This window comes from Tachypleus tridentatus, chromosome 10 (genome assembly GCF_004210375.1).
Source record: "Tachypleus tridentatus isolate NWPU-2018 chromosome 10, ASM421037v1, whole genome shotgun sequence".
NCBI classification, from domain to species: domain Eukaryota; kingdom Metazoa; phylum Arthropoda; class Merostomata; order Xiphosura; family Limulidae; genus Tachypleus; species Tachypleus tridentatus.
In genome coordinates, this window is record NC_134834.1 from 190,699,333 (window position 1) to 190,725,938 (window position 26,606).

Below are 26,606 nucleotides of genomic sequence, written 5' to 3' on the forward strand. Positions count from 1 at the left end.
TTACAGGGCTGTAAATCAGAAACTATTAAGGATATTGATCTAATCTTTGGCAATTTTTCATTACATGGGTAGATGAGCACATTCTGAGGGGGTCACCTGGAAAATTTTCCAAAATCTGGATGATTTGACATGGAATGACCTGACTGTTTTTTATACAATAATGAGTTGTTTTTTTTTAGTTTTAAATTTCCTACAGTAGTAGTGCCATGGTGGAAACAGCTCAGATTTTAGGTTAAGAATAACAGGAATACAAAGAAAAACAATTTATAAAAACTAACCACTGATGTTTCATAACCCACTGGAATACCAGGTTGGTGGAAGTAACCGGGACTGTGTTTAGGAGGACAAGGGTATTCTTTATTTTCTGAACTTGTTGCTACAGATAACTCCTTACTGCCTGGAGATGAAATGGGGTGTCGGCTCATTTCTTCTGTGACAGAAGTCTGTAGGAGTGGGGTGTTTGAAGCCATTTCTTGAACAATCCTAGATGTTACTACAGAAGGAGTTTGACTGAACTTAGGCAGCACAGTTCCATGGTACACTGACTCTTGTTTTACACTTACTAGAGGCTGGAAATAGACAGTGCTGGTTGTTGTAATGCATGTGCTAGTTCTGACAAGTGAATCAGACTTCTCTCCTCCAACTTCACTTTTTACACTTCCCTAGAAAAGAAACACATAACACAAAAACTTACCTTATATCAACCTTGAAAAATATAACACTATATAAACACTGATGAAAGCAACAAGCCTGTAACAATAGGAAACAGCTTTTGTAAGAGAAATGTATAGATTGAAAAAAAAGTTAAATTATTTTGATTTTTAAAAAAATATGCAATTAACTTATATATCTTATAAATATAAAATACCAACAAATAATCAGGACATTTTAGAAATTTCTCCTACACTCAAACCAGTATAGTTTGTTTACATGCTAAAAGAATAAAAAAAATTTAGTAAGACAAATAATTGCAGACTTTAAATAAAGTTCACTTATTCTGAATGATCAGTTAAAAATGTAGTCTGTTTGATATTAGACAATTTCTATTACTTTATTTTAATATCAAACATTGTATAGTGCTATGTACAAGTGTGGGTCTGACAGAGGTTACAATCTTTCCATGCCTTACAGGCATACAGTTCTACACTTGTTACTTCAGTCAAACAGAAATTAACTCACTTCAGTTTGGCAATCTTCTTTGACAGGGTTATCTACATGGTGATGTGCTGTTGGTGCTTTAGTTTTGAGTACAGACTGATGGCTAGTTAGAGATGCTTGTGAACTGTGCACAGTTGCTGTTGTTGATGACTTGGATGTCCTATGACTTTGAGATGAGGTGACATGTATAGGAGATGTATACAATGAAGAGCAAGTGTTTGGTAAACCAAGCATAGGTTGAGCTATCTGAACAAATGGCTGTCCTACAGCGAGGTCGTTTCTTGCTAAAGTTGAAGAGGAGATCATATCACCATGCTGAGAAGACACAATTGTTGTAGTAGTAAATGAACCTGTAACTGTAATGCAAGGCTGAACCAAATTAGGTGTGGTTTCCAACACTGCTGAGGAAACAACTGTGGTATGTTTTGCAGTCATACTTTCAACTGATGCAAACTCTGATGACTGTGGTTTACTTACTGTAGTGGACACTGGAATTTTTGCAGTTGTTTCTTGAGTTTGTTGGACAATGACTGGTGCAAGGGTAGAAGATAAAGACTTTTCTGATTTCAGGTTTTTGGGTTCTATCACACCAGAGAGTGAAATTGATGTGTGGGGCTTTGCTTGTCCAGGTGTACATTTGATGAGGTGTGAATGTTCTAAAGAATTGGTTAATCCTGCTGTTGTGCTAGTAGTGGTTAACTGTGAATTAATAGTGGTCACACTCAAAACTAAAGGTTTGCTAATGGATTTATCATACACATCAGAAGTCTCCCTAATAACACCAGTGGGCTCTTCTTTCTTGTTGACTGGTGTAAGAAACCCAGTGACTGGATCAATGAGAACAGTTGGACTTGACAGAGAATTAATCTCATCTTCTTTTGGGAGGAGTGAAGAAGTGTTTTCTCTTTTATTTTCTAATATTTTAACATGTTTCACAGATTCAACCTTTAAGACAGGAAGTGCAGTTAAAGAACTTTCATTTTCACAGGAAACTTCTGAAGGAAATAATGCCTCACTATCTGACTGTTTAACAGTTTGTTCTACTAAATGTTCAGATAAACTCTGAGGTGATACACCTGTTTCATGACTAGACTCAAGTTTGGATGTTGACCTTGTAATGCGATAGGATCGAAGAAGTGTTTTGGTTTCTGGCTTGGATGTTTCAAATTCTGAGCTACTGCCCGAGAAATCCATCAGGTTTGAGATGATACCCTCTGAAACAGGTGTCTTTAGTGATCCTGTTGGCTGGTCCTTCACAAAGCTATCAGAAATGGTAGACACTGGTTCAGATTTAGCTGTAGGATTCTCTTCTTGCATCTCTTCTATTCTGGGAAGAACTTCTGCACTACAATGATGACCATGAGTTCTACGAGTTAATCTTTGACTGACACCTGTGATTTCTGTAGTCTCTTCAAATAATTCTGCACCTTCAAAATGACCTTTAATCACATCTTCAATTACCTCATCCACAGATGTTTTGGAACTTTGTGACTGAAGCTGAACTGCTTTTCTAGTAGATTTACATGGACCTGTAAGAAATGCATCTGATGTTAGTGATGGCGACATTTCTTTCTGCTTTCCAGTGTTGGGACGAGATTTTGTTTCCTCCACACATACATTTTGAGAAGTCTTGAGAACCTCAGCAGTGCCAGAAGAGCTTCCATCATGTCCTTCTTTCTGGTGCAAACGAATGGTGATGGCAATTTTACCATGATGAGCGAGCTCAGTTACATACTCTTTACCACTCATATCTTTGTCTTCAAGATGGGGTGCCTTTTGTTTAATATTATCAGATTTCTTTTCTTTCTCATTTTCATGGCATTTGTGCTCTTGCATCCTTTCCTTGAAACTACACTGAATATCTTTTTCAAATGCTATTTCTTCATCTTCAGAATCCCTGAATTCAAACACATCATAAGCATTGCTATCTACCCTTTGTGACTTCTGGTCTGATGATTTTTCTGAAGTTGAAAGAGACAAAAGGAGCCTGGGTTCCTTGGGTTTACTGTCTTTGTTTTCTAACTCCCCACATTTTGTCTCAAGTTTTTCTGAGTTCAAAAAAGATGAAATATGAGGAGGTAAAGGAGGCTGAAGATCTGTAGAACCCCTTTTTCTTTGTCCCTTCCTTTTCTTAGGTTCATCATGTTTAACAATTTCACCTAATGTTTCCATTTGAATAATTTCTGGTTGCTTTTTAATTATTTCGTGACTCTTTTCTTGAGTAGCAGAATCAGAGCTGTGTTCTTGCCAGTAGCTTGGATTTGGTTTGGTAGTACATTGAATATTTTTATTACCGACTTCAGAATTAACCATCAAACCTTCATTCTCACTGGTTGAAATTCTGTTTACATCCTGAGCAGATGACTTAAACTGTGGCTCATTTATAGAACGTTCAATATCAACCAAAGGTTGAACTGGTTCATTAACAAATTCAAATGGTTCTTTGGAGTCTGAGATCACAGTTCTTTTAATCTTATCCACTGATGACAGTGATTCCCGACATCCCAACAATCTGGTTGTGATAGAAGGTGACACTTGTTTGGCTTTTTCCATCTCATATTTTGGTAAAAATAATGAAGATTCTGAATATTTTCTTCTCTTAAATCGTTTGCCTCTTTTCAGTCTTTTCAATGGTTTCCTGTGTTTTGAATCTACTGTACTACTCAAACATTCCTCAAAAGGAATTTCACTATCATCTTCTTCAGTTGTAGTCTCTTGTCTTTCAGTTAATACATGGTTTGTCTGATGTTCAGCTCCTTGACTCTCATGCTCGGTATATTCGGAGTGTAAGTAGTTTATCACCAAATCTGCTTCCGCAGGAATCTTTGACCCAGAGAATAAATCATTTTCAGTTGCAATTTTGTCCTCAGTTAAAGAGAGCACTGGTTTTATTATGACATCTTTCTCTTTTGTCTCTAAGTAGCCCCGTTGCAGAGTGTTAGTTTCTTTTTCTGTGGACTTTACAGACTTGCATTCTTTACTGTCATTTTGGCCATCAGCATAAGCATGACCTATACTACCATTATCTTTGACTTCATTTTTTAGAACATCAGCCTGTTGAGATACTGGACAGATACTTTCATGCATTTCTGATTGATCTGATTTTAGCAGATCTTTTTTATACGTGGATTTTTCCACCAATTTCTCTGGATTGTGTATTTTAAAATCTTTTTTATCACTAATGCAGGATGGTATACAATTATAGTCTTTATAAGAAGGAAATATTTCCACATGCTTGAGTAAGTCTAACTGAGAACATGTAACATTTTGATTTTCTTTAACCACCACTTCACTAAAGGACCGGGAAGTTTTTTCAACATCAGTTTTATACACGTGTTTAATTTGTGTTTTCTCTTTTTTCTTTCTATGTAGTGCTGTTTTAAGCTCAGTTTCCAAAGCGTTTTCTGCTTCTAAAAATAAAGATGACTTGTGATCACCCTCATTAATAAATTCTAATGATTGCCATGGTCCTGGATACACATGCTTTTGATTGGAAATGTTGGACGTTCTCACAGAATCAGACTTCTCAGTGTCTTTAGCATGTGACTTTGTTTCTTTAGCTTGCAGATAAGATGGTTGAATGTTTATTTTAGAATGCCTATTATCTAATTCTGGACATGTAAGTTTTTGATAAGATATTTTGGATGTTTCTATAACTTTGGATTTATCATGGTCTTGAATGTGTGACTTTATTTCTGTAGCTTGTTCAATAGAAGACTGCAGGTTGATTTCAGAGTCTCTGTTCTTTAATTCTGGATCCATAAATTCTTGATTAGAAATTATGGATGTTTCTATAACTTCAGACACATCACTATCTTCGACTTGTGGCTTTGATTCTCTAACCTGTGGAAGAGATGACTGCAGGTTGATTACAGAGTCTCTCTTATTTGATTCTGGATGCATAAATTCTTGATTAGAAATTATGGATGTTTTTACAACTTCAGACACATCACTATTTTCAACTTGTGGCTTTGATTCTCTAACCTGTGGAAGAGATGACTGCAGGTTGATTACAGAGTCTCTCTTCTTTGATTCTGGATGCATAGGTTCTTGATTAGAAATTATGGATGTTTCTATAACTTCAGATTTATCAGTATTTTCAACTAGTGGAAGAGATGACTTTAAGTTGACTCCAGAACCTCTGTGGTTTGATTCTGGATGCATAGATTCTTGATCAGAAATTTTGGATGTTTCTACACCTTCAAAGTTATCAGTGCCTCGAATATGTGACTTTGTTTCTTTAGCATGGAGAATAGATGACTGTAAGTTGATTCTAGAACCTCTGTTGCTTGATTCTGGATGCACTGAAATTTGTGATGTTTCTATAATTTCAAATTCATCAGTGTCTTCAACATATGACTTTGTTTCTTCAGCATGTGGAATAGATGACTGCAATTTGACTTCAGAGTCTCTGTCACTTGATTCTAGATGCTCAGTTTCTTGATTAAGAGTTTTGAATGTTTCTATAACTTCAAACTTATCAGTGTCTTGAAAATGTGATTTTGTTTCTTGAACTTGTAGAGTAGATGACTGCAGGTTGATCTTAGAGTCTCTGTCATTTGATTCACATTTCTGAAAGGAGTTTTCAAAATATCCACATAAAGATTCAACAGATGCTTCAGGAACTTTTGTACTAAGTAATTCAGGGCTGCTTTCTGCTAAGAGAGAATTCTCATTCAGTAAAAGCTTGTCATCCTTATTTGCTGTTTGACAATTATTATGTTTTACGACTAACTTGCTTTTCTCAGTGCTTTCATTTTCTGGTGTAATTTTAGCTTTTGGTTCAATTTTCTCCTCACTCTCAACTACTGAAGGCTTTTCCTCACAAATTCTGGTAGTGAGGTGCAAACCTGAATCATTTAAGGATGCCAGTTCTTGTAAAACTGGACTAATTTGTTGGGCAAAAAGTTGAGAATCATTATCACCTTTTATTTCTGAGTTTTTTAATTTGGGTTCTGAGCTTCGAACAGGAACACCTGAATTGGAGTTTTGGAAAAGGTAACTGAAAGTATGTTCTTCAGGGTGGGGCTGAAGGAGAGAGTCTAAAAAATCTGTTTCTTTCTGATGTTCATGAGCTGGAAGTTCGTCTTCATTCATAGCTTGCAAGAGAGCAGACACTGCAAGGTCATCTTCAATTTTCTGTTGTTTGTCTAGTTCCTCCGAAACGCCAATCTTTAAAAGTTTGAAATGTGCCTGCTCTGGACATTGCAAAAGAAAAGGTGAAGTTTCTGGATATCTCGGGGAAGAAGGATTAATTTCTATAGCAGTATAACAATCTTGATCTTTCAAAGTTTTACCATTAGATAATTTAGAACCACTGACAGAATTATCACTCATGTTCACAGGATGAAGACATTCATCTGCAAATGGTTTATTAGCCTTCACGTGCCATGCATCAGAGAACAGTTCTTGTTCTAATCTCTGGGTTTCTTTCTCAGCTTCTTCCTCATATTTTCTTCGTTCCTCACGTTTATCGTCTTGTCTATAATACCCATTACTTTCCCCAAAACAGTACGTTCCCTCTGAGTCAGTAGGAGAACCTGCAAGCAATACTTTTTCTAATTTTCTAGCTTCCTCCACAATTTCCTCATCTATTTTCACATCTTCTGATAACCTACTGTCTTCATCTACTAACTGTAAGTTTTCTGCTTGAGATAATTGGTTTTTATCATTTAAAGATGCTTCTTGATCTTTAGATCCATCCTTATTTAGTTTCTTTTTCCTCTCTTTAGCCTGCTTCTTATTTTTTTTCTTGTGTTTTTCACCTTTTGATGAAGCATGTCTTTCTTCACCTGATGATTTTGTTTTGGAATGTTTTTTTTTCTTCACGCCACTTTCATTTCCAGTTGAAGTAAAGGAGGAAATTTCCAACTCAGCTACAGTCTTGTCTTTAGAAGATTTATTTGTTTGGACTGCAATTTTTGAGTTTCCTTCAGCAACTTTATATTCATTTCCAATTTCTCTGTGTTCAAAATCAACATTTTCCAGTAAGAGAGGAGGCCCAAGATCTTCTTCCTCAAGAGTTTTGTCTTTCAAATCCAGCTTCATAGAATTATGGCTATTTTTATCTCTATAGATATTTTTGGTTCCTCTTTCATTTAATTTCACATTGTTTTGTTCAATCAGTTTATTAGTTAATTGACCACGATGATTATAGTCTGATTTTATTTTGCCGTCTGAAGATATTTTTGGTCTCAATCGAGGTGGAAATTCTGTGTATTCATTTGGGGTACCTGCATATTTATTTATGGCATCAGGTTTGGAGATAGTAAAAATACTTTCTTTCAAATTATCAGCTAAATATTTAGTTTCCTCCCAAGTTTCTTTTACTAAAGTGACTTTCTTCTCTTTCGCTTTAAATGATTTTAGACATTTCTTCTTTTTTTTTGATGATATCTTCTGTTTGTTGTTTTGACCATCATTTGCAGATTTACTGTCTTTCTTAGAATTACTATTTTCTTTCTTTGCTACCTTTGAATCCAATTTCTGTTCCACAACAATAAAAGATGGAGGTTCCTTCTCAGAAATACGTTCATTTTTCAGCTTCCCTTTATTTTTTTCTGTGTGCTTTTGATCAGGAAATCCTGTAGAAGTGTCTGAAAAATCTGAATCAGACTTTAGCTCATGACACTGTTTCTTACTGTTTTCTTTTGTTTTAACCTTCTGTAGAAAATGAGATATATCACTAATAGAGAAATCTGAATCAGAATGTGATTCTGGATCTTTTGCATATATATTTGTTTTATTTTTCTCTTTGGAATCAGGATAGAATACCTCTTTGTCAGAGTTTTCCAAGTCAAGTTTTGATTCTTTAAAGGTACTTACAACTTCATTATATTTTACTTTTTCTTTTGCCATAAAATAAGAAAACCGACTGTCAGAAAATTCTGACTCTGAGTTCATTTCAACAATATTATCTTTTTTCTTTTTCTTCTTTTTGCAATCTCCGTTTTTGGACTTTGGCTTCATTAACCTATCATCATCTGAAGTTTCAAATTCAGATTTAACAACTTTAGATTTCAAAGATTTTGGAAGATTTTGTTTTGATTTAGGTTTGTTTTTTTTATCTTTCATGAAGAAATAACTTAGAGGTTGTTCATTTTGGAAAACTGAAGTTCCTATGTTAGAATTATTATTTTTTGTCTTCTTTCTCTTTAATGCTGGTATAACTTTTGAAGAGCTGGTATCTTTATATGTTCCTTCATCTGACTCTGAGAAGAGATCACTACTATTTCCTGTAAATTTTGTACCTCTGCTGGTTTCAAAGTGAAATGCACCCTGAGAACAAGCATCATCAGAGGAAGTTTCAATAAAAAGTTTTCTTTTCTTACTTTGCTTTCCTTTTTTAGCTACCTTGGATTTAGATTCTAGGTCAGAAGACATTAAACTATGACCATCAGAGTCACTGTCCACGTCCACAGACCTAATCTTATCGTCTTTTTTAGCACGACTCCTCTTCAGCTGACCAAATTTATTTTTCAATGTATCTGAAACTGCTTGATCTTTTAAACTTTGATTCTGACTGGAACGAGCTTTAACTTTGTCATACATAGAGAAATAAACAGGTGCTTCTTCTTTCTGAACTATTAATTTTTCTGATTTAGAATCTAATTTCTTTTTCCCACAATGACTTGATGGCTTTCTATTTGCTTTTGTTTTAACTTTATCAACATTCTCTCTTTTTTTATTGGTGTCTTCTAACTTTATGCCATAACTTCTTTCAGAACCTTTAACATCAGAGTTTCCTCTAACTTTGCCTCTGGACTTTGAACGTTCTCTGCTATTCTTTGCCTTGTGTTTTTCATCATCTTTCACTTTCCCACTATCATATTTTCTTTTAAGTTCCTCTTTCTTAGGAGCAGGTGTTTGAGGTTCTGCTTTTGTAGGTAATGACCTATATTTTTCTTGAGATTTGGAGCTTTTGTTCTTTTTCTCCATTTTGCATGACAAAGTATATGGTGACAAAGATTTATCATAGTTTCCATCAATGTCTTTAGTATGAGATATATGTTGAATTTTAGGTCTCTTTGGTTCAGGTTCATTGACTTTATCTTTCGTTTCAGACTGATGATTTGGTGTCTCTTTATACTCAGCTTTGGTCTCTGCAATGAATTTCGAAAACTGTTTTGAGTCCGATTCCCAAGAAGGGGTTTTCTTGATATTTCCACCTAATTCATCTGCTTGGCTTATTTCTTTATCAAAACTATTCTGCACTGGTTCCTTTTCCATGCTTTCAGTGATACTACACAAATCTTTTTGATTGAGATGGTGCTCCTTTTGCTCTGATTGTAAATATTCTTTATGGAAAGACTGGGTTTCTTTTGATAGAGAAGACTCTTTCTTGATATCTTCATTCAGTATATTATAATCATTGTTCTTACATCCTAATGCATTGTCTTGCTTTGTTGGAATACCTTTCACTGAGCTTTCATTATTTTCAAAAGAAAAATTCCTTAGTTCTGTTGGTTCATTTTTGGTACAGTTCAGAAGATAGTTTCTTTGTGTGGCAACTGCTGTTACAGAAGAGAGGTGATTCATTACATTAGATGGTGAGTTTTCTCTGCTGGTTGATCTGCCAAAACCAACAGGGAGACTGAGTGATTGTTCTTTTTTCACAGTAAGGTGGCTAGAGGAGTCTGAAGTGTTTTCCTCAAAAACTGAAGCAGTGAAGTATTCTTTACTAAGTTTAGTTTCTGGTAGTTCATTTTCACAAACATTTGTAAGATCTGATGGTAGGGTTGTCTTGGTTGACTCTGGTGTTAACTGTGAAAAATGCACGAAATGACATGGAGGTGGTTGGGTGTCATGATTAACTACTACATCATGACTAACTGATGTGGTGGTAGTTGTTGCTGTACTAGCCACAGTAGGTGATGTTGTTAGAGAAGGTAAATGTGTACTGATGGTAACAGTACTGATGGTTACAGGTAGCTTATTCACATTTAGAGAACTTTGCCCAGTAGCATTGGAAAGATTGTTTAATGGCTGAATTGGACTTGAAAATTCTTTTGCAGCAGCTTTTGTTCTAAAGAAAGGTTTTATTTTTGGAGAGTCATCAAATTTTATTTCTTTTGGTTCATATTTTTCGTTGATGTGCTCCAGTCTTTTTGAATCCTGGTCAAAAATGCTAGACTTTGCAAGAAGAGTCTTCATTATTTCTGATGGCTTAGGAGCCATGTAATCAAACTTGGGTCTCTTTTTAATGGTATACTTTTGATAGTCTATAACTGGTGTTATAAAACTTTCCGCTGGTGCTTCAGTGTGAACAGTTGAAGCCGATAATGCTGGGAACCTCTCATCGAGGGCTTTAATTCTTTTTTCAAGGCAGTTTGGGGAAGAGATAGGAGAACACTCAGAGTCTGAAATATTTTCTGTACTTTTTTCGATCTTGAGATGCAAAACAGGTATCACAGATTCCTCGATACAGCTATCCGTACTACTCACAGTTGGTCTAGAAACACTAAGAAAGGTATTTATTCCCTCAATCTTTAACTTGTCCTCATTTTCTCGTAAAGGATCTGGACTATCAAGTTGTTCTGGCTTGGCTGTATCTTGAAGAATACGAGGAGTAACAACTTTGCTTCCTAATGCTGAAGATGGAGACTGCCCACTTTTGGGACTACATGCAGGGGCTTTTGGAGAAGTCAATGAATTTGGTGATGTTTTAGGGGATCGTAAAGAAGCAGCAAACTTGGGCAAAGGAAGTGACAATGGGATCATTTCTTTCTTAGTTTGATGTGCTAAAAGTGTTGAGTTATCAGACACTGACTGCAGTCTAGATGAAAACGTTTTGATTAAGTCAATCATCTCTGTTGATGAATGGCAAACTGCAGTGCTGTCACTAGAAGATGAAACTTCATCTTCTTTTAGTTTTGAGTGATACTTGAAAAGAGTATTGGTGGAGGAGTCAACAGTAGAACCAACCTCTTCTTCAACAGCAGCAAAATTTGTAGTGGGTAGTTCGTGACATTTCTTGGTGGCTGTGTCTACAGTGTGATCCACGTGATGCAGTAATGGTCTCCTAAGACCATAAAGAATGTTAAGAGAAGAGGTAGATGAAACACTGTGATGCTCAACACACCTACGAGGATCTACAGGCCATTGTGAACCTACCAACTTAACAATTTCAGATAACCCATTACTCTCACTGATTTTTGTACGACTTGTCTCTGGTGTTGTACACAAATTTGACTTTCCATCATTGTCACCACCTAGGGAGTCTTTGGTACTGATTTTGATGCATTCCCTGGTACCTGAAACATTTGCTTTGATGTTGGTTTGTGACTTTTTTATTTTGAATTGCTGCCCATTGGCTTTGGAACAATCAATGTCACTGGACTTTTCTTTATCTTGAATTTGTTCCAGAAGCTCCAATATATTCACATGTTCTTGCTCTAAGTCTCTGACATTTGTAGTCTCAGAATTACAAGGTTTTTCTATGGGGTTTACATTTGCAGGTATGATAACAGATTTTAAACATTCAACTGAGTTGTTTCTTTCATTACACGAAATGAATGTCTCCGGTGTCTCGCACCTTGTGGAAGAACCAGTATTGTTAACTACTTTACTTTCAGCATCTTCTTTAGACTGAATTTTAAAAGAAGACACATCTCTTGTGAGAGGAAGATGGCTCAGAAGTCTGTGCTTTCTTTCTGTATGGCCCATGAGATCATTCACTGAATTTTCTTCCACACACTCATTACTGTGTACCTTTCTTCTATGGTGTCCAACTTCAATCCTGAAACTATCCACAGAATCGTGAGAGACTTCTGTTAGTAGCAAGGAGGATGTTACAAGAGATTCTTTGAGTTCATTTTTGTTTTTGTCCATTTTATTGTTTTTTTTATCATCATAGGTTTCTTTGCTAACAGAATTCATGACCCCCTCATTAAAAAAATCATCTGTACTGGGACAATTCAGGGTCTCACTGCTGAGACCCTTTAAATGGTTATTTAACTTTTCCCATGCCTTGGAACATTTCCTTTCTTTAGGGGGAGGAGGACTTTTGCTACTACTGTGAAATATGGAACATGTTGGAGATTGACTCTGTTGATTCTCCAAATTGCTGGTATTGTTCCATTGTTTACTTTTTTTTCGCTCCAATTTAACATCAGCTTCCAACAGCTTGTTACACTCCTTTTCATCATTATTTACTCCATCTTCTGAAACTTCCTCTCTTCCACCATATCTATAAATATATATATAATACTTGTATGTTATATTAAATTCAAAGAGATTTAATATCTAAAATTCTAAATGTTTTTTCCCAACTGGTAAAAAGTGTGTCTTGAAATAGATAAACGTAAAATAATTTCAAATACTATCTATACAAACTTGGTTTATAAACTGTACATTCAATATGATTTTAAGAACATGCTACATTATTTTTTTTTGCTTTTAAAATACAAGTGTAAATGGAGGAATATCAATAGAAATAGAATTACTTTCAAACAACTACTTTTTTAGTTACATTTTTTAACTTTCAACAACCACTTTTCTTCAAACTAAGAATGTTTTTAACACCATGAAAAATGTTACCCATAGTTCATCACTAATCCACTTTTCATGTAATTTATTGGGTAGATATGCACAAAACTCTACTTTTCTACTGTAAGCTAGATTCCCTCCCTCCCCTTTACTTGTGATGATATAACATATTTTTTCAGGTTGTTGGAAAGTTAATAGATGTATTTTAAATATAAGTACCTACAATAAATTAATTACAAAAATAGAAAAATTGCATAAATTTATCTCCAAAACACCAAAAGCCAGAATATCCAGATGTAATGGAGAAAGGAACTAGAGTGTCATAAGGAAGACTCTTTTAGCAGACAGGTAGTAAAGGTAGACCACAACAAATGTATTAAGTTGTTAAGAAGTGTGTGATTAAAATTCAGAGCCAGTGTAAAACTCAATGGATTAGACTTGTGAGAGAATCTAGGAGTATATCAGCCTCATAAGATACTAGACCAATATGAAGATCCCAGAATGAAAGGCACTCTTCTGTAAACGGTATCCATTCACCAAAGGAACGTTTTAAAAAACAGAACATACCCAAGAGGGAGAAAAATTAAAACAAAAACAAAAAACTTCTTTGCAATTAAGGCTGGCTGACAAGTCTTGCTTTCTACACAATGAATATAAAGAGGCCTTTAAAAAACATTTGTTTACCATTATCTTAAAGAGAAAAGAGTAAATGTTTCCCAACTGAATAATGACATTAACATAAAACATGCCAGAGACACAAGCAGACAAACAATGAAAATAACAGCATTAATATATTGATGATCAGAAAAGACCAACACTTGCTATATCCCTCCATTTTAACTCCTCCCAAAGAAGGTCCACAATGTACTGTGCAACATGTGGAAATTGAATTCTGGGTAAGATGATTTCCCATTCTGTCAGAAACATTCATAATATGATCACTGTTGACAGCATAACTCCAATTCAAAAAGAAACAGCTTTTACTATTGTAAAAATTAATCTACCTGATTTGAAGCCAAAGGTACTTGTTCATACTAGCATTAGATATTTAAAAATAAATTATACTAGATATTACAGGACTAAATTATGTCTAAAGTTATCAATCTCATAAATTCTATTCTGTTATTTCTATACAATAAAACTGCATGAACAAAATGACTAAATCTAAATATACAAAAAATGCAGAAATTCAAAAGAAGAAACGCACTTGGAAAGATGGCCATCTGCTGCCCTGAAACTTCCTCTGGTTGATAATTTTTCACTTCTAGCCAAGGGACTAGTACTTCGTTCATCCGTGTTTCTCTCTCTAGATGGACTGATACTGTTAGCATCTCTTCTTCGTAAAGGACTGTAGCTTCGCTCTCTAATGTTACTGTGCTCCTCACTTCCAAACTCTCTCCGTTCTCGTTGACTGTAACCATACTCTCTGAGTTCTTCTTCATATGAATCTTCTAAATTACCTTGATTATAATCCTCTGCAAAGTTCCTATAATTGAAATAGTTAGAAACAAAAAAGTAACTCATAACAGTTAATAAAGTGACCATGAAATTGAGCCACATTAAAAATGCTTATTTTCTTCCTTATTTTCCAAGAATAGGTTTTTGCTAAGAATGACAGGAAACTAAATCGGTGAAGAAACACTTGGTGCGATTTTCATATAACAAGTCAAAAGCCTTAACCACCTGGCCATACTGGGCAATTTGTTCTTAAATATTAGTCTTAATATTGTTAATGTTAAGGCTAAATGAATGAAGAACTACTTCTTACGATGAGGTGAACAGTGTACAGACAAAATGGGAAAAAAGTGAACTTTGCCCAAAAAAAACAACTGATATATTTTAAAATATCAATGAATACTACGATTAAGTAGTGTATCATATAGATAAAACAATAAACTAACATCCATTGAACGAAAGAATATTTCATCAAGGTTAAGTAGTGTATCATAATGATAAAACAATAAACTAGCATCCATTGAACAAAAGAATATTTCACCTTCTTCATCTGCCCATTCATACATTAAATGCTTTGTATGAGTTTATTTTATTTTTTTCACAATTTAACCACATTACAGGTTCATACCCCTTTTAAATACAGTCTACTCACCAGTGCCTCCTCTCCAAAATATCATTAAGGTGAGTCTCATATCTCCCACTGAATGGCTGGCCTCGACTATGACTGTTATAGACCCCACGGGGCATAGCTCTGATATTTTCCCTACCAGAACGTTGTTGACCATCATAGTGACCATAAGGTCTACTAACATATCCTAATCTTCCACCCCTGTACATAAACATTCAATTACTGCTATCATTCTTTCATGAAACATGAAAACAAAAATCAATAGCCAGTAACTAAAAACATCCAAACTTCAGTAATGCCAGCTGTATTATTTATTTATATTAAAGTATTAAAATACTGTTTGTTTGTTTTAAAAAAATAAAACTGAATAAATAGAGCAGTTTAAACACAGAAAAATAATATCAACCAGTGATTAATTCTTTACTAACTTTATTGGATTACACCAGCACAACAGATTTAGTTTAGACTGAATCAACTCACCAGTAACTTTATACTGGCCTTGTCTAGGATATGTCACCATTAAAAAAAAAAAAAAGGTATTTAGGGCCAGTGCAAAACACAAAATAAAACTAACTAAATAAAAAATCTGTAATAAGTTATAAGAAGAAACTACCAATCTAACACAAATTCCATAAACATAAATAAATACATCAATTATATGAATTTTATGTATATTATGTACAACATATAGCTAAACTACCTATATGTCTGTGTCAAGTCACCACTAAGCAAACAAACAAATAAGAAATCATAAAATGGCACAATATTATCGAGGTTTTGGTAAAGAGATAACATGAAGTTTCACTAAATTAATTCAAAAGTTACATCAAAAACTGCTAATTTTAAACATATCCACACACTGAAATAAACAAACAAACAACAAAACACAGCACAAACAGTAAAATATATCAAGAGATTATCAATCAGACATGAATATAACATAACAATAATTAGATACAACATGGGACTTACTGGGCCCATCTAGGTTGTCCCATCCTCTGAACTAAAACCATTTGTAAGAAATAAATAAAATAAAACCCACAAAGCCTGTCCTTATTCATATAGTTATCTCTTTTAAATTCACTTCCTCCATATCATCTGAAGACAACCCATTCCAAGGGCCAATCACCCTGTTAGAAAACTAAAGCTGCCTTAGCTGAAAATGTCTCTGGCCCTGCCAAAATTTGTGAGCCTCTGGTACCACCATCTGACCATTAAGTATGAAACAAATGATGCATCAGAACTACCGATTCCCTTAACCATCTTAAATACCTCTATCAGATACCCTCTAATTCTCCTTTTGTCTGGAGAAAACAGTTTCAGAGATCTTAAACCTTTCCTTACCTTACATCCCCTCCATTCCATGCATCATCCTAGTAGCCCTTCTCTGAATCCCATCCAAGAATTCAATGTCCTTCTTAAAGTAAGAAGCCCAAAAAACTGGACACAATATTCCAAATGAGGGCTAATAAGTGCCCTATACAACAAAATTATAATATCTTTAAACTTGCATTCAATATTTCTGTTGATATATCCCTAAATCCTATTTATCATAACAATAGCAATAACACATTGCTTGGATGGCTTAAGAGACTGGTCTACCATTACTCCAAGATTCCTTTTCTTTGTAACAGTGATAAGGTTATTTCTATCCAACTTGTACATACGTTTCAAAATTATGTTTACCCACATGTATTTATTATAATTAAAACCCATCTGCCACTTATTTACCAAACTTGCTAAATGATCTAAATCCTTTTGTAAATCAGCAGCATCCTCCTCACAGTTAGCAACATCCAAAACTTTAACATCATCTGCAAATTTAAGTAATCTATTGATTATTCCTTCATCTACATTATGATGTAAACTGAGCAAAGATCCTAAATCTGAGCCCTAAAAATACCCTACTTTTGACGTTAATCCAGTTTGACCGAACTCCATTTATAGAAACCCTCTACTTTCTTCCATTCACGCACTCTTCTGTCCTGTTTGCTAACTTATCCCTTACACCTACAGATATATTTTTTACAAGTCTTTTATGTGGCAACTTGTCAAATGCTTTCTGAAAATCCAGGTACATCAAATCTACACCTTTACCCTCATCTCCATAAGCAGTAACCTTTTCAAAAAAATGTCAAAAAATTTGTAAGGCAAGATTTTCTCTTAGTAAAACCATGTTGATTACCCATTAAAATTGTAAGCTTTGTTAAATGACTTTGTAAAGCATCTTTCAACAGACTCTCCAAAACTTTTCCCACAACTGAGTGAGACTAATGGCTCTGTAATTACTGGGACAATTTTTATCTCATCCCTTGAAAAGAAAGAGTTACATTAGCCAGCTTCCAATCCTCTGGTACCTACTTGTCCATTGTTCAAGGACTGACAAAAGATAGTAGCAAGTGGTTCACATACACAATCCTTAATCTCCTTTAAAATCCTCGGGAAAATATCATCTGACCAAGGATCCTTATTCTTTACACTTCCAAATTTGTTCTTAACAAACTCAGAATTAATGTGACCATCTTGTTTGACCTTATTTCCATCCATAACTGCCTTAAAAAAACATACTGACAAGTTCACAATGTAACATTACTAGAAAGAAGTAGATATGTCAAAAAAATGAAAACATCACACAACTCAACTGGCTTAAACAAATACTGACAATGTGACATAATGTGCAAAAAAATAATCTAGATCTTGAAAACTTAAAATAGCTTTTGTTAGCCAAAACAACAAATGAAACTATATTAATATAAACAATCACTCTGATGAACATATTGGTTAATAGTTGACCATATCAGGTTAATAATAACCAATCTTCATCTCTAAGTAAATCAAATTCTCACCTGTCCCTTCGCTCCCATGGTCTATCATCTGGTAAACTGTTCAATTCTGGTAATGCAAGTTTGTTACAGAATGCAGTTTGGCATTCACAACTAGCAAAGTCAACCTATCAAGAAGAGCCAATGTTAATATAACATTTCTCTTGACAAAAAAGAAAAACAAAAAGGAAAAAAAAGAGAAAATTAATAACATTTATTAATTATATCAATTTTCTGTATATTATGTATAACATATAGCTAAACTACCTACATGACAGTGTCAACTCATCAACTAAGCAAACAAACAAACAAACAAGAAATCATAAAATGGCACAATATTATCAAGGTTTTGATAAAGAGATAACATGAAGTTTCACTAAATTAATTCAAAAGTTACAAGTGTAAAAATTTATAACAAAACAATTAAACTGAAGTGTTTAATGACTAAGCAGTCAATGTGAAGAGTAAGTCTATTTATATATGTGCAGCAAGAAGAAACTTTAAAATCTGACTCAAACAACACTGCACAACAATGTTTTGAAAAGTTTTGCTTCCTGAAAGGTTTTTGCTGATTCTGATAGATACTTGGTGGTTATGCACAAATATAGTTTTGGTTTTGCTTCATCACGTAGGAACTCTGAGAAATAGACAGTTAACTGTTTACTGGCAATAATGTATTTGATTGTGTTTGTGTTTCTAATACAATATTAAGTTCAACATAATTAAAAGTGTTTTGCTCCCGATTTTCGTTTGTATTCAATGTCCGGTGCATCACGTTGCAGTGCCGACAGTAGTCAGCAAGCATTGACGGATTCCAGTTGCCCTGATATCGTTTCTCCATTGTAGCAATGTCCAGGTGAAACCGAAGATTTTGATGAAATGGTACGTGATGGGCAAACTTGGATGTAATTTTCGTGATCAGCAGCCAAGAATGTATAAGGAACACCCAGCAGTGTTGAAGAAGCAATAACTTTGTTGTGCAGTGTAATCTACACATATTAATAGTTGTGGCAAGTTTATGACAACAGAAACTGCCAAAATCATAAACCATTAAAATTACCTTATGAATAGGAAAACTGAAGAAGCCTCAATAAGATATTAGAGTACTGAAAGGCATCATACATTTTCTGTCCCATTAGTTAATGTGCAAAACATTCAGTTTTTAGTACACTTTAAGTTGGTCTTAATCTAGAATCTTATTCATGAGAACTAATAATTTTCTCTCAGCCATAATTATTCACAATACTAGCCAAGTCATGAAAGACATGATGGTGTTCCCTCTTAGGAAAAATTACTACAGAATGTGATGTTATAAACAGTAATATTTAACATTTCTTGTTGTAACCAGGGTGATATTTTGAGAGCTTTGGTACCTGTACAAAGACTTGATAGGTCACACAGATAGTCTATGCTCTAGAAAAAGACCTGTATGTAATTATTATGCTTATGACAACTTTTGATTTGAGATTGAAACCTTCTATAATACAAACAGATTTTTCACTGAAGTATAGTTAGTTTTTAAAACAGATCTTCATGGGATCAATTTTTGTAATATTTGAGTGTGGGCTTTCAGTGTTCAAAAATTAAATTTCTTGTTTATATTCACTTCTTTGTTTGCAGCTTTACTAGAAACCTGAAAGTTCTTTGTTTTAAAGATCAGAACATTAGTTCTTTATCATCAAATGATCAAAAACCAATGCTGAACTTTGACTTGATCCAGGTTGCAGTGTGAGGAAGTGGGAGCACTGGGAAATATATGTCCCAGATACATTGAATGGGTTAAAGAAATAGATGGAAATTGTATTATTTATTATAGCTATTACAAGGTTAAACTCTTGTTATAAAATGGTGTCAACCTGCTTTTCCTCAAGTCACTGTTATAAAAATCAGGGATCTAATGATCAGTCATGTGACTCTAAAATGTAAATGATCAGTATGTATTCAGCCTTTACTACATAAAGTGGTCCCATACAGTCATATTTCAGTCATCATTCTGAAGTAACACAGAGTTTAAAAGTACTACAAGTTGTTCGCTAATCATGGATAGAGTTCAGAAAAGACATCTGATGTGTTATGCATGCTGCAAGTCATTAGAAGCTAGCCAGTCATGGCAGGCTGGTTAAGTTGACTCAAAAGTGTCTCAAAGAGATATCAGAAGAATTCAGGGGCACTTTCAAACCAACACTTGGATATTATCCATCACAAACACAGATAATCCATCATATGCCAATTTTAGCTTGCTGAAATCTTAGTGTATTGAATATGAAACTGATCCAAACAGTTGCAGTAGAAAATTGTATTTATACACAAAGGGTTAGAAACAAATTCTATGAGGCCAATTTGTATATTAAGAGTCCCAGTCAGATATATTCTACTCATGACAAGTTTGTCTACAATAGTGCCAAACACAGGTAGAGTAATGTTCTATTCTTATAGAAGAGTCAAACTCTACCCTGCAGCCAGACAACAGGTTTTACTTATTTGTAATGAAGTAATTCTTGATGATGAGAAACCCACTTGAAATAAACATGTATCTCAGAATGGCTGGTATGCATATTAACAATTTTATTAATAAGGAGAGAACAACATTTTGACCTTTCTAGGTCATCTTCAGGTTAAGAAAGAGATAGTTTGCAAACTTATCAGTAAAGTGTTAATACCCATACCAGTTGCTCTGATATACATTTTTATTTGTAGAGAATATGAAACCATGTCCATCCTATTCAGATACAAGAACTAGAAAGCCATTTGTTGGGAAAAATGGAGTGAATGTAAGTGTTTCTGTATCCTAAGGAAAAGTATAATTATTAACAGATCTTATAGGAACTACAACATATGACCTTTTGAGCTACCTTGTGCTGGTGCAGGTAACTCTGACTTTAGTCTAATGGACAATGATGCCTATTTTGCCACATTAATCTGATGGAAACATTCCTTGAAGGAAAGACTGACAGAATGGAGTAGCAACGACATTCATCAAACTTGAATGCCATTAAGCAAGTATGGGAGATGCATCACATTTCCATCAAGTGCATCTAAAAAGGTCCTGGAAACAGTTCTTTCAAGAGAGGTCAAGGATCACTGAGGACCTCATCAATTTCTGGCTTTCTAAGCATACAACACTGGTTTCAGGATCCCTTTGATGTTTTCAGTGACCAACTCCATACCAAAGTGAAATATCATGAACTGTAAAAGTTTTAAAGCTATCAAGTGTTCATTTATGAGCACAGGCTGAATGACCAATCACTTCCATTTCAGATCACATAATTTATTGTAAGGTGCCTAATTTCCATATAAAATGATGTCTTGCAAAATTTGTTTTTGTCTTGTCATAGTTATATTGCAAATTTTGATTATCTTTTAATTGTTTTAAGTAGTAGTTTGAACTACATAACATTTTACAGAGTGCCATTTAGTATGATATTATGTATTTGATGTCAGAGTAACATCACTTTCTTTTATCCTACATTATTGATTTAGTGACAATTAATGGCAGAGGGATAAATACCAGATAAAAATACATATAGATCAATGTTCCTTCTAATTTTTTCAATCTATCTGAGGAATACATTATATATTTATAGGGGGCAATATTTTCAGGCTATCAACCATACTGGATCATTTGTCCAGTTTACAATGCTACCACAGTTGGTTATATGGGCTTTAGGTCTATCAACTACCAGGGTCATTAAGGCTGTCAACATGTTGAGACTCCTCACCATTATTGAGGATATGTGTAGCTAGAAGAATGAAGAATACAGAAGGTTAGTAAGGGGTAAACAATGGCCCCTAAGGTAAGGATAGCCAACAAAACTAACCAACCTACACCTTTCTAAGTTATACTATATCAGAGCCAGATTCAGCCATGTGAATGGTCTTCTGAGCAAACACAGAAACAGGTTTAACATTAAAGAATACAGAGACTTGAGACTCAAACTCATAAACCAACAGCTCAATATTCATACATTTATTAAGTCCCATCCATCTCATTAGATAAGATTAAAACTATTCTTTATTACATCTTGTGTTTACAAATTATTGTATTATGATGAATAAAAGTTTATTATATACTGAAGTTTCATTTATAAATTATACTTTAAGAATTGGAGAGTCAATAACAACTTTGTAAGTTTATTAAGGTGTTGACAACTCAAAAGGTTTTGGGAAACCCTAATTTAACTAATCTCTAAAAATAATACTTTTAATTTATTTCTGATTGAAACATACAGTTAAAAAAAATGTTAGTTTATTTTATCTGAATTATTCTATTTATTATTTAACTCCAATTTGAAATAAACAGGTCATGTCCATGGGTAGGAAAATATCTAAGTTAACAATGTCTCGAGTAAGTAAATGAACGAAAAGGTAGAACAATAGGATAAACAAGACTCAATTTAATCCAAATCTCAGTAAGTCCTTGCAATTAAACAGCATAAATAAGATTACAAAATACGAACCCATTTGCTAATAAAGCATGTTTCATCATCATACTAAAAATTCTCAGGTATCACATATTTAGAAAAAAAGAAATAAAACTATATTTTCTTTAAAATTAGAAATGAAGAAGTAGAACAAATAGAGGCAGTAATAAAACACAATTAAAGAACACAAGCTAGAAACATAATATTTTCTATTTTGTTTTGCTTCAAACAACAGAATTAAAAAAAAAAAAAAACAAACCCAGATCTGTTAAATAATTTACCCTTATTGGCAAGATGCCTATTTCCTGTGCCCTTGAAGAATTTTTTGAATAGCTTACTGTTGACACTTATACAGCTTCATATTACCAGAAAAGTGTCTTAATAATTTTATATCAAATGAACATCAGAAATTCTACCCATAATTCATATTTTACTGAGAAAAAGAAGGAATAACAAATGCTAAAAGTACCAGACCACTTAAGTAATAACATTTAATGACCCATTTGCATTACAAAATAAACATTTAGTTTTATTTAAGTAAAACAGATTCATAGTTCTTGTTATTTTGATCTATTAATTTTTTAGTTTGTTTTGGAAACCATATTACTAAAAAAGTTCAGTTTAACACTGATATATATATAAAAAGACACATTGCATACAGTACTTTAGACTTCCACTGCCAATCCATTGCATTAATACCCATGTATTAATAATAATAATAACAGTAATAAACAATTCATTAATAGGTTCCCTCTCCCCACGTAATTCACAAACCAGACTAAATAGAAGTTAGATAAATTATATTGAAATACAAAATATCATGGGAATACATATATATTAGACTGGTTCTTTAACTTCTATACCAGTTGTGCAACTGTTGTTTTTTATTTTACTGTGCCTCTTCACTTTTCCAACAAGTCACTAAGTAATTTAGGTCAAGGATTTGCTTGGATTATTGCCAACCAGGTATTAAATATATGTGAATCATTTGGTAATGATAAAATAAAATGGCAACTTTCTGTACCTGTGTCAAGCAGTCTCAACTGCAACTTCCAGCTACGACATCATGCCTCAAATAAAATGTTAGATGTGCATTTACTTATTACATACATAGTAAATAATGCTTTATAATATATATTAGATACTAATACAGGATGTTATAGCCTTTGGCTCTTTGTAATTAGGTAAAAAAGTCAAATATTGTTTCTTCTATTAATTTTTTTTAAATTTGTGTATAAATAAATAAAATACACATTCTACACATTTCCTGTTAAAATAGTAAATACTCAAATTTTTCCAACTTTGATCGCAGGAAACCATGAAATATTAATAGGAATGAGATAACCCTTGTTTGGAAGTTAGGAAAAAAGTATAGCTTGTAATGTAGGAATTCTATCCTGTTTACTAAAATACATTCAATAATATAACACAGGTTCACAAGCTGTTCTACTGTAACTCTGTCTGATATAACTAAGGCACTTAAGCAGTCATAGATTAATTTTTGTTAAGGTATCAAATTTATATGAATATATAAAAACAAACACTTGTACAGAAACATTACAAATGAGAATACTTCCAAAAAATATATAACAGTAAATCAGTGTTTATACAATTCACTGGCAACAAGATAAGCAAATAAGAAAAATAATTACAATTATGCTTGTCATAAGACATCAGTATTGTGCCTATTATGTTGATGACAATGGATATGAGAGACATAGTGTGGCCAGAATACTGTTACAATATATTATTCCAATTCCTCAATATCCCTGATAGACTAGATAAAGTATACAAATCTTAAAAGTGTAATAGGCTGATTATTAATGTCTTAAAGCAAACTGTAAAAAAAAAGTTTAAACATTACAAATTCAGATAACTGACTTAAAGTTTTGTAAATCAAGAAACTGTAAAATGATAAATCTGCAAAAAAAAATTTACTGCTATTACAGCTATTTCATTTAGTATAGCTTAAGAAAAAAAAACTTACAGAAAAGTTTCTAGAACAAGCTGCAAATATATTATTTAATATCTATTTATATAACACACACAGAGATGACCACTTATCTGAATGGAAAAAATGAGTCACTGGTTTATAAGATAAGAACAAAAAAATCTTTGCAAGCTTACCTGCAGCCTTTTACTTCCAAACATTCTTCCTTTCATTTCTGTGATCACATTTTGGGCAATGTCTACTGAATCATAAAACACTAGGGCTTGGCCCCTTTCCCTATCTATCACAACATCTCTGATTGGTCCAAAACGACGCCTGAAAAACTTCTCAGGCACAGAGTCCACAACCCCGTCTATCCACACACAGCATGTAGGCATGCTCTTACCAAACCCTAGTTTTATTCTGTTAGCCCCAAAGAGATTTTCACCATCTAGTTTCCGTATTGCTTTCACGACACTAGCAATGTCCGAGAATTCGATAAAAGCATACAATGACATACTGGTTGCTCCTTGTTTTTTTATATCAGTTTCCTGATCAAAAAAAAAAAAAAGTACATGACTGACTTCACCAAGGCTTAACCATTCCAGGTATTTGTGTAAATAAATTATTAAGACACTCAAAAGTTAAATGTTTTAAGGCACTCAATTTAAAACCTTTATCATGAAACCACCAACAGCCTCAAACCAGACACTCTACACATATTTTGACACACAAACACATAATCTTCATTATTAATAAATAAAAACATACATATCAAAACCAATACACATGCTACCAAATACAACTATTATTTAAATTTACACACAGAACTTATAGAATATCCTGCCACCTGCATATGTTTTGACTTGCCAACTCTCCATCCTTATTCAACATATGATAACTATTTTCTGGTCTGTTTCATTATTTCTGAAGATTCTCTATATTTATAGCTGTCACACTGAACCAAAATAGCTGTTCTTTTACTTACTTTTAACGTTTCTCTTATGTCTGTTTGTTCTACACTTTAGATTTCAAGTTTAATCAGTGTATACACAACCACAATCACATTCAACTGTGTTTTCTCTATTACAATAATTACATTTTTAGTCTGATTTAATATCTGATAAATTTTATAGAGGTCTATAAATGAGGATAAAGTTTTTATTTCCTTATTCTAAATTTCTTAAAAAATTGATACGATAAATGTGGGGCACCCAAATGCCTGTTTTGAAACCATTAACAGTCTCAAAATACTAATGTTTAAATTAGTGACAGTGCAGATAGCCCAGTTGCTTGGCACCATAAAACACCAAACTAAATTGAGTGACTAATCATTTGAGTGTTTTGATCAAGTTGCTAAAGAATTTCATTTGTCCATTCTGAAATGCAGTATGGCCATTTATATTCAAGTGATTAGTCACTATTCTGTCTAAAAATAATTTCTGGTAGTAACTGATTTGTCAAAGATATAACCTACAAGTACTTCACGGTATCTTAAAATAGAATTTGAGCTTATGCAACTTATATATTACTGCTTGTGTGTGTGTGTGTATTAACAAATAAACATATAAAACTCATTTTACAATGTAGTACATGTCTAATTTATTTGTTGAATGTAGTACCACTTAAAAATGTGCAAGATAAAATTCTAATAAATTATCTGTCACTAAAAGTGTCTGAGTATTTACTAACACATTGGTAAAACAACAAAAATATAATGGTGCTACTATTACTCATTACAATTAAAAGTTATCCTCCCACCCAGAATTAAGTGCTTCACTAATTCATGAGTATTTCCTGAAAATCAGTAAACAATTAAAACACTTGTATTAAACAAAGTGAACACAATCTTACAATGATGTCACCAAACTGTTCAAAATGTTTTCTGAGGTCTGAATGAGTAACATCTTTTTCTAAGTTGCCAATGAATAATGTTCTTGTTGCTTTAGGGTGAAATTCATCAAGGTCAGCCTCAAGAGGACGAAACTCATTATCCTCACCATCTAAACCTTCATGTGCTGTGACTTCAATTTTGCAGCCAAAAAACAACTTCTCTTTTGAAATCTCTAAAGCCTTTTCTACATCAGATGGTCTGAAATCAAATAGATGATTCACATAAAGTAAAACTATGATTAGAAGATCTGATAAGACAATCAGGTTGAGTGGTGGGGCTAAAGTACCATGTTACAATGTACAGTAATTAAAGATGCACTGAAATAAAATCTTACATTTCTAACATATTTTAGGACATTAAAAAAATTAAAGAAAATACTATTCTAAGGAAAAGCAATTTGACAATAATGATGCTTTCCACATGAAAAAAAGATATCACTAAGTTCACATTTCAATTTTCTACATGATATCATACATGCTAAACACAACATTGTTTGAAAAAAGAAAATTTCCTTGTACTAAATAGTTAACAAACTCAACTTTAAAATAAGACATTCAAACTCAGTTTAAGTTAACAGTAATGTATATTTGTGAATTCTCACATCAGATATGTGTAATGATCTATAACATTTTAATTAACATTTCTCTCTCAAAGGAATACAATGAATCTTTAAGTTTATTATATGTTTTGAATCTCTGATAATTTTTTATGCAAAATATACCAATATAATAATATTATTATGAATTCCATAAACATTTTTAGCCAATCAATTTTACATCTTTTCTCACATTCTTTAAAGCATAGCAAAAAA

At 33.3% G+C, this 26,606-nt stretch overlaps 1 protein-coding gene across 1 annotated transcript in view; it reads right to left on the reverse strand.

Annotated features, from left to right (window-relative positions):
* The window catches only part of LOC143228608 (uncharacterized), a 92,462-nt gene that overhangs the window by 9,382 nt on the left and 56,474 nt on the right, over positions 1-26,606 (reverse strand). The window contains exons 7-13 of the mRNA XM_076459834.1: positions 25,756-25,993; positions 24,099-24,452; positions 17,575-17,678; positions 14,753-14,929; positions 13,853-14,131; positions 1,180-12,346; positions 279-662 (exon numbers count right to left, since the gene is read on the reverse strand). Coding sequence (XP_076315949.1) covers positions 279-662; positions 1,180-12,346; positions 13,853-14,131; positions 14,753-14,929; positions 17,575-17,678; positions 24,099-24,452; positions 25,756-25,993 — 12,703 coding nt within the window. The remainder of the gene's footprint in view (positions 1-278; positions 663-1,179; positions 12,347-13,852; positions 14,132-14,752; positions 14,930-17,574; positions 17,679-24,098; positions 24,453-25,755; positions 25,994-26,606) is intronic.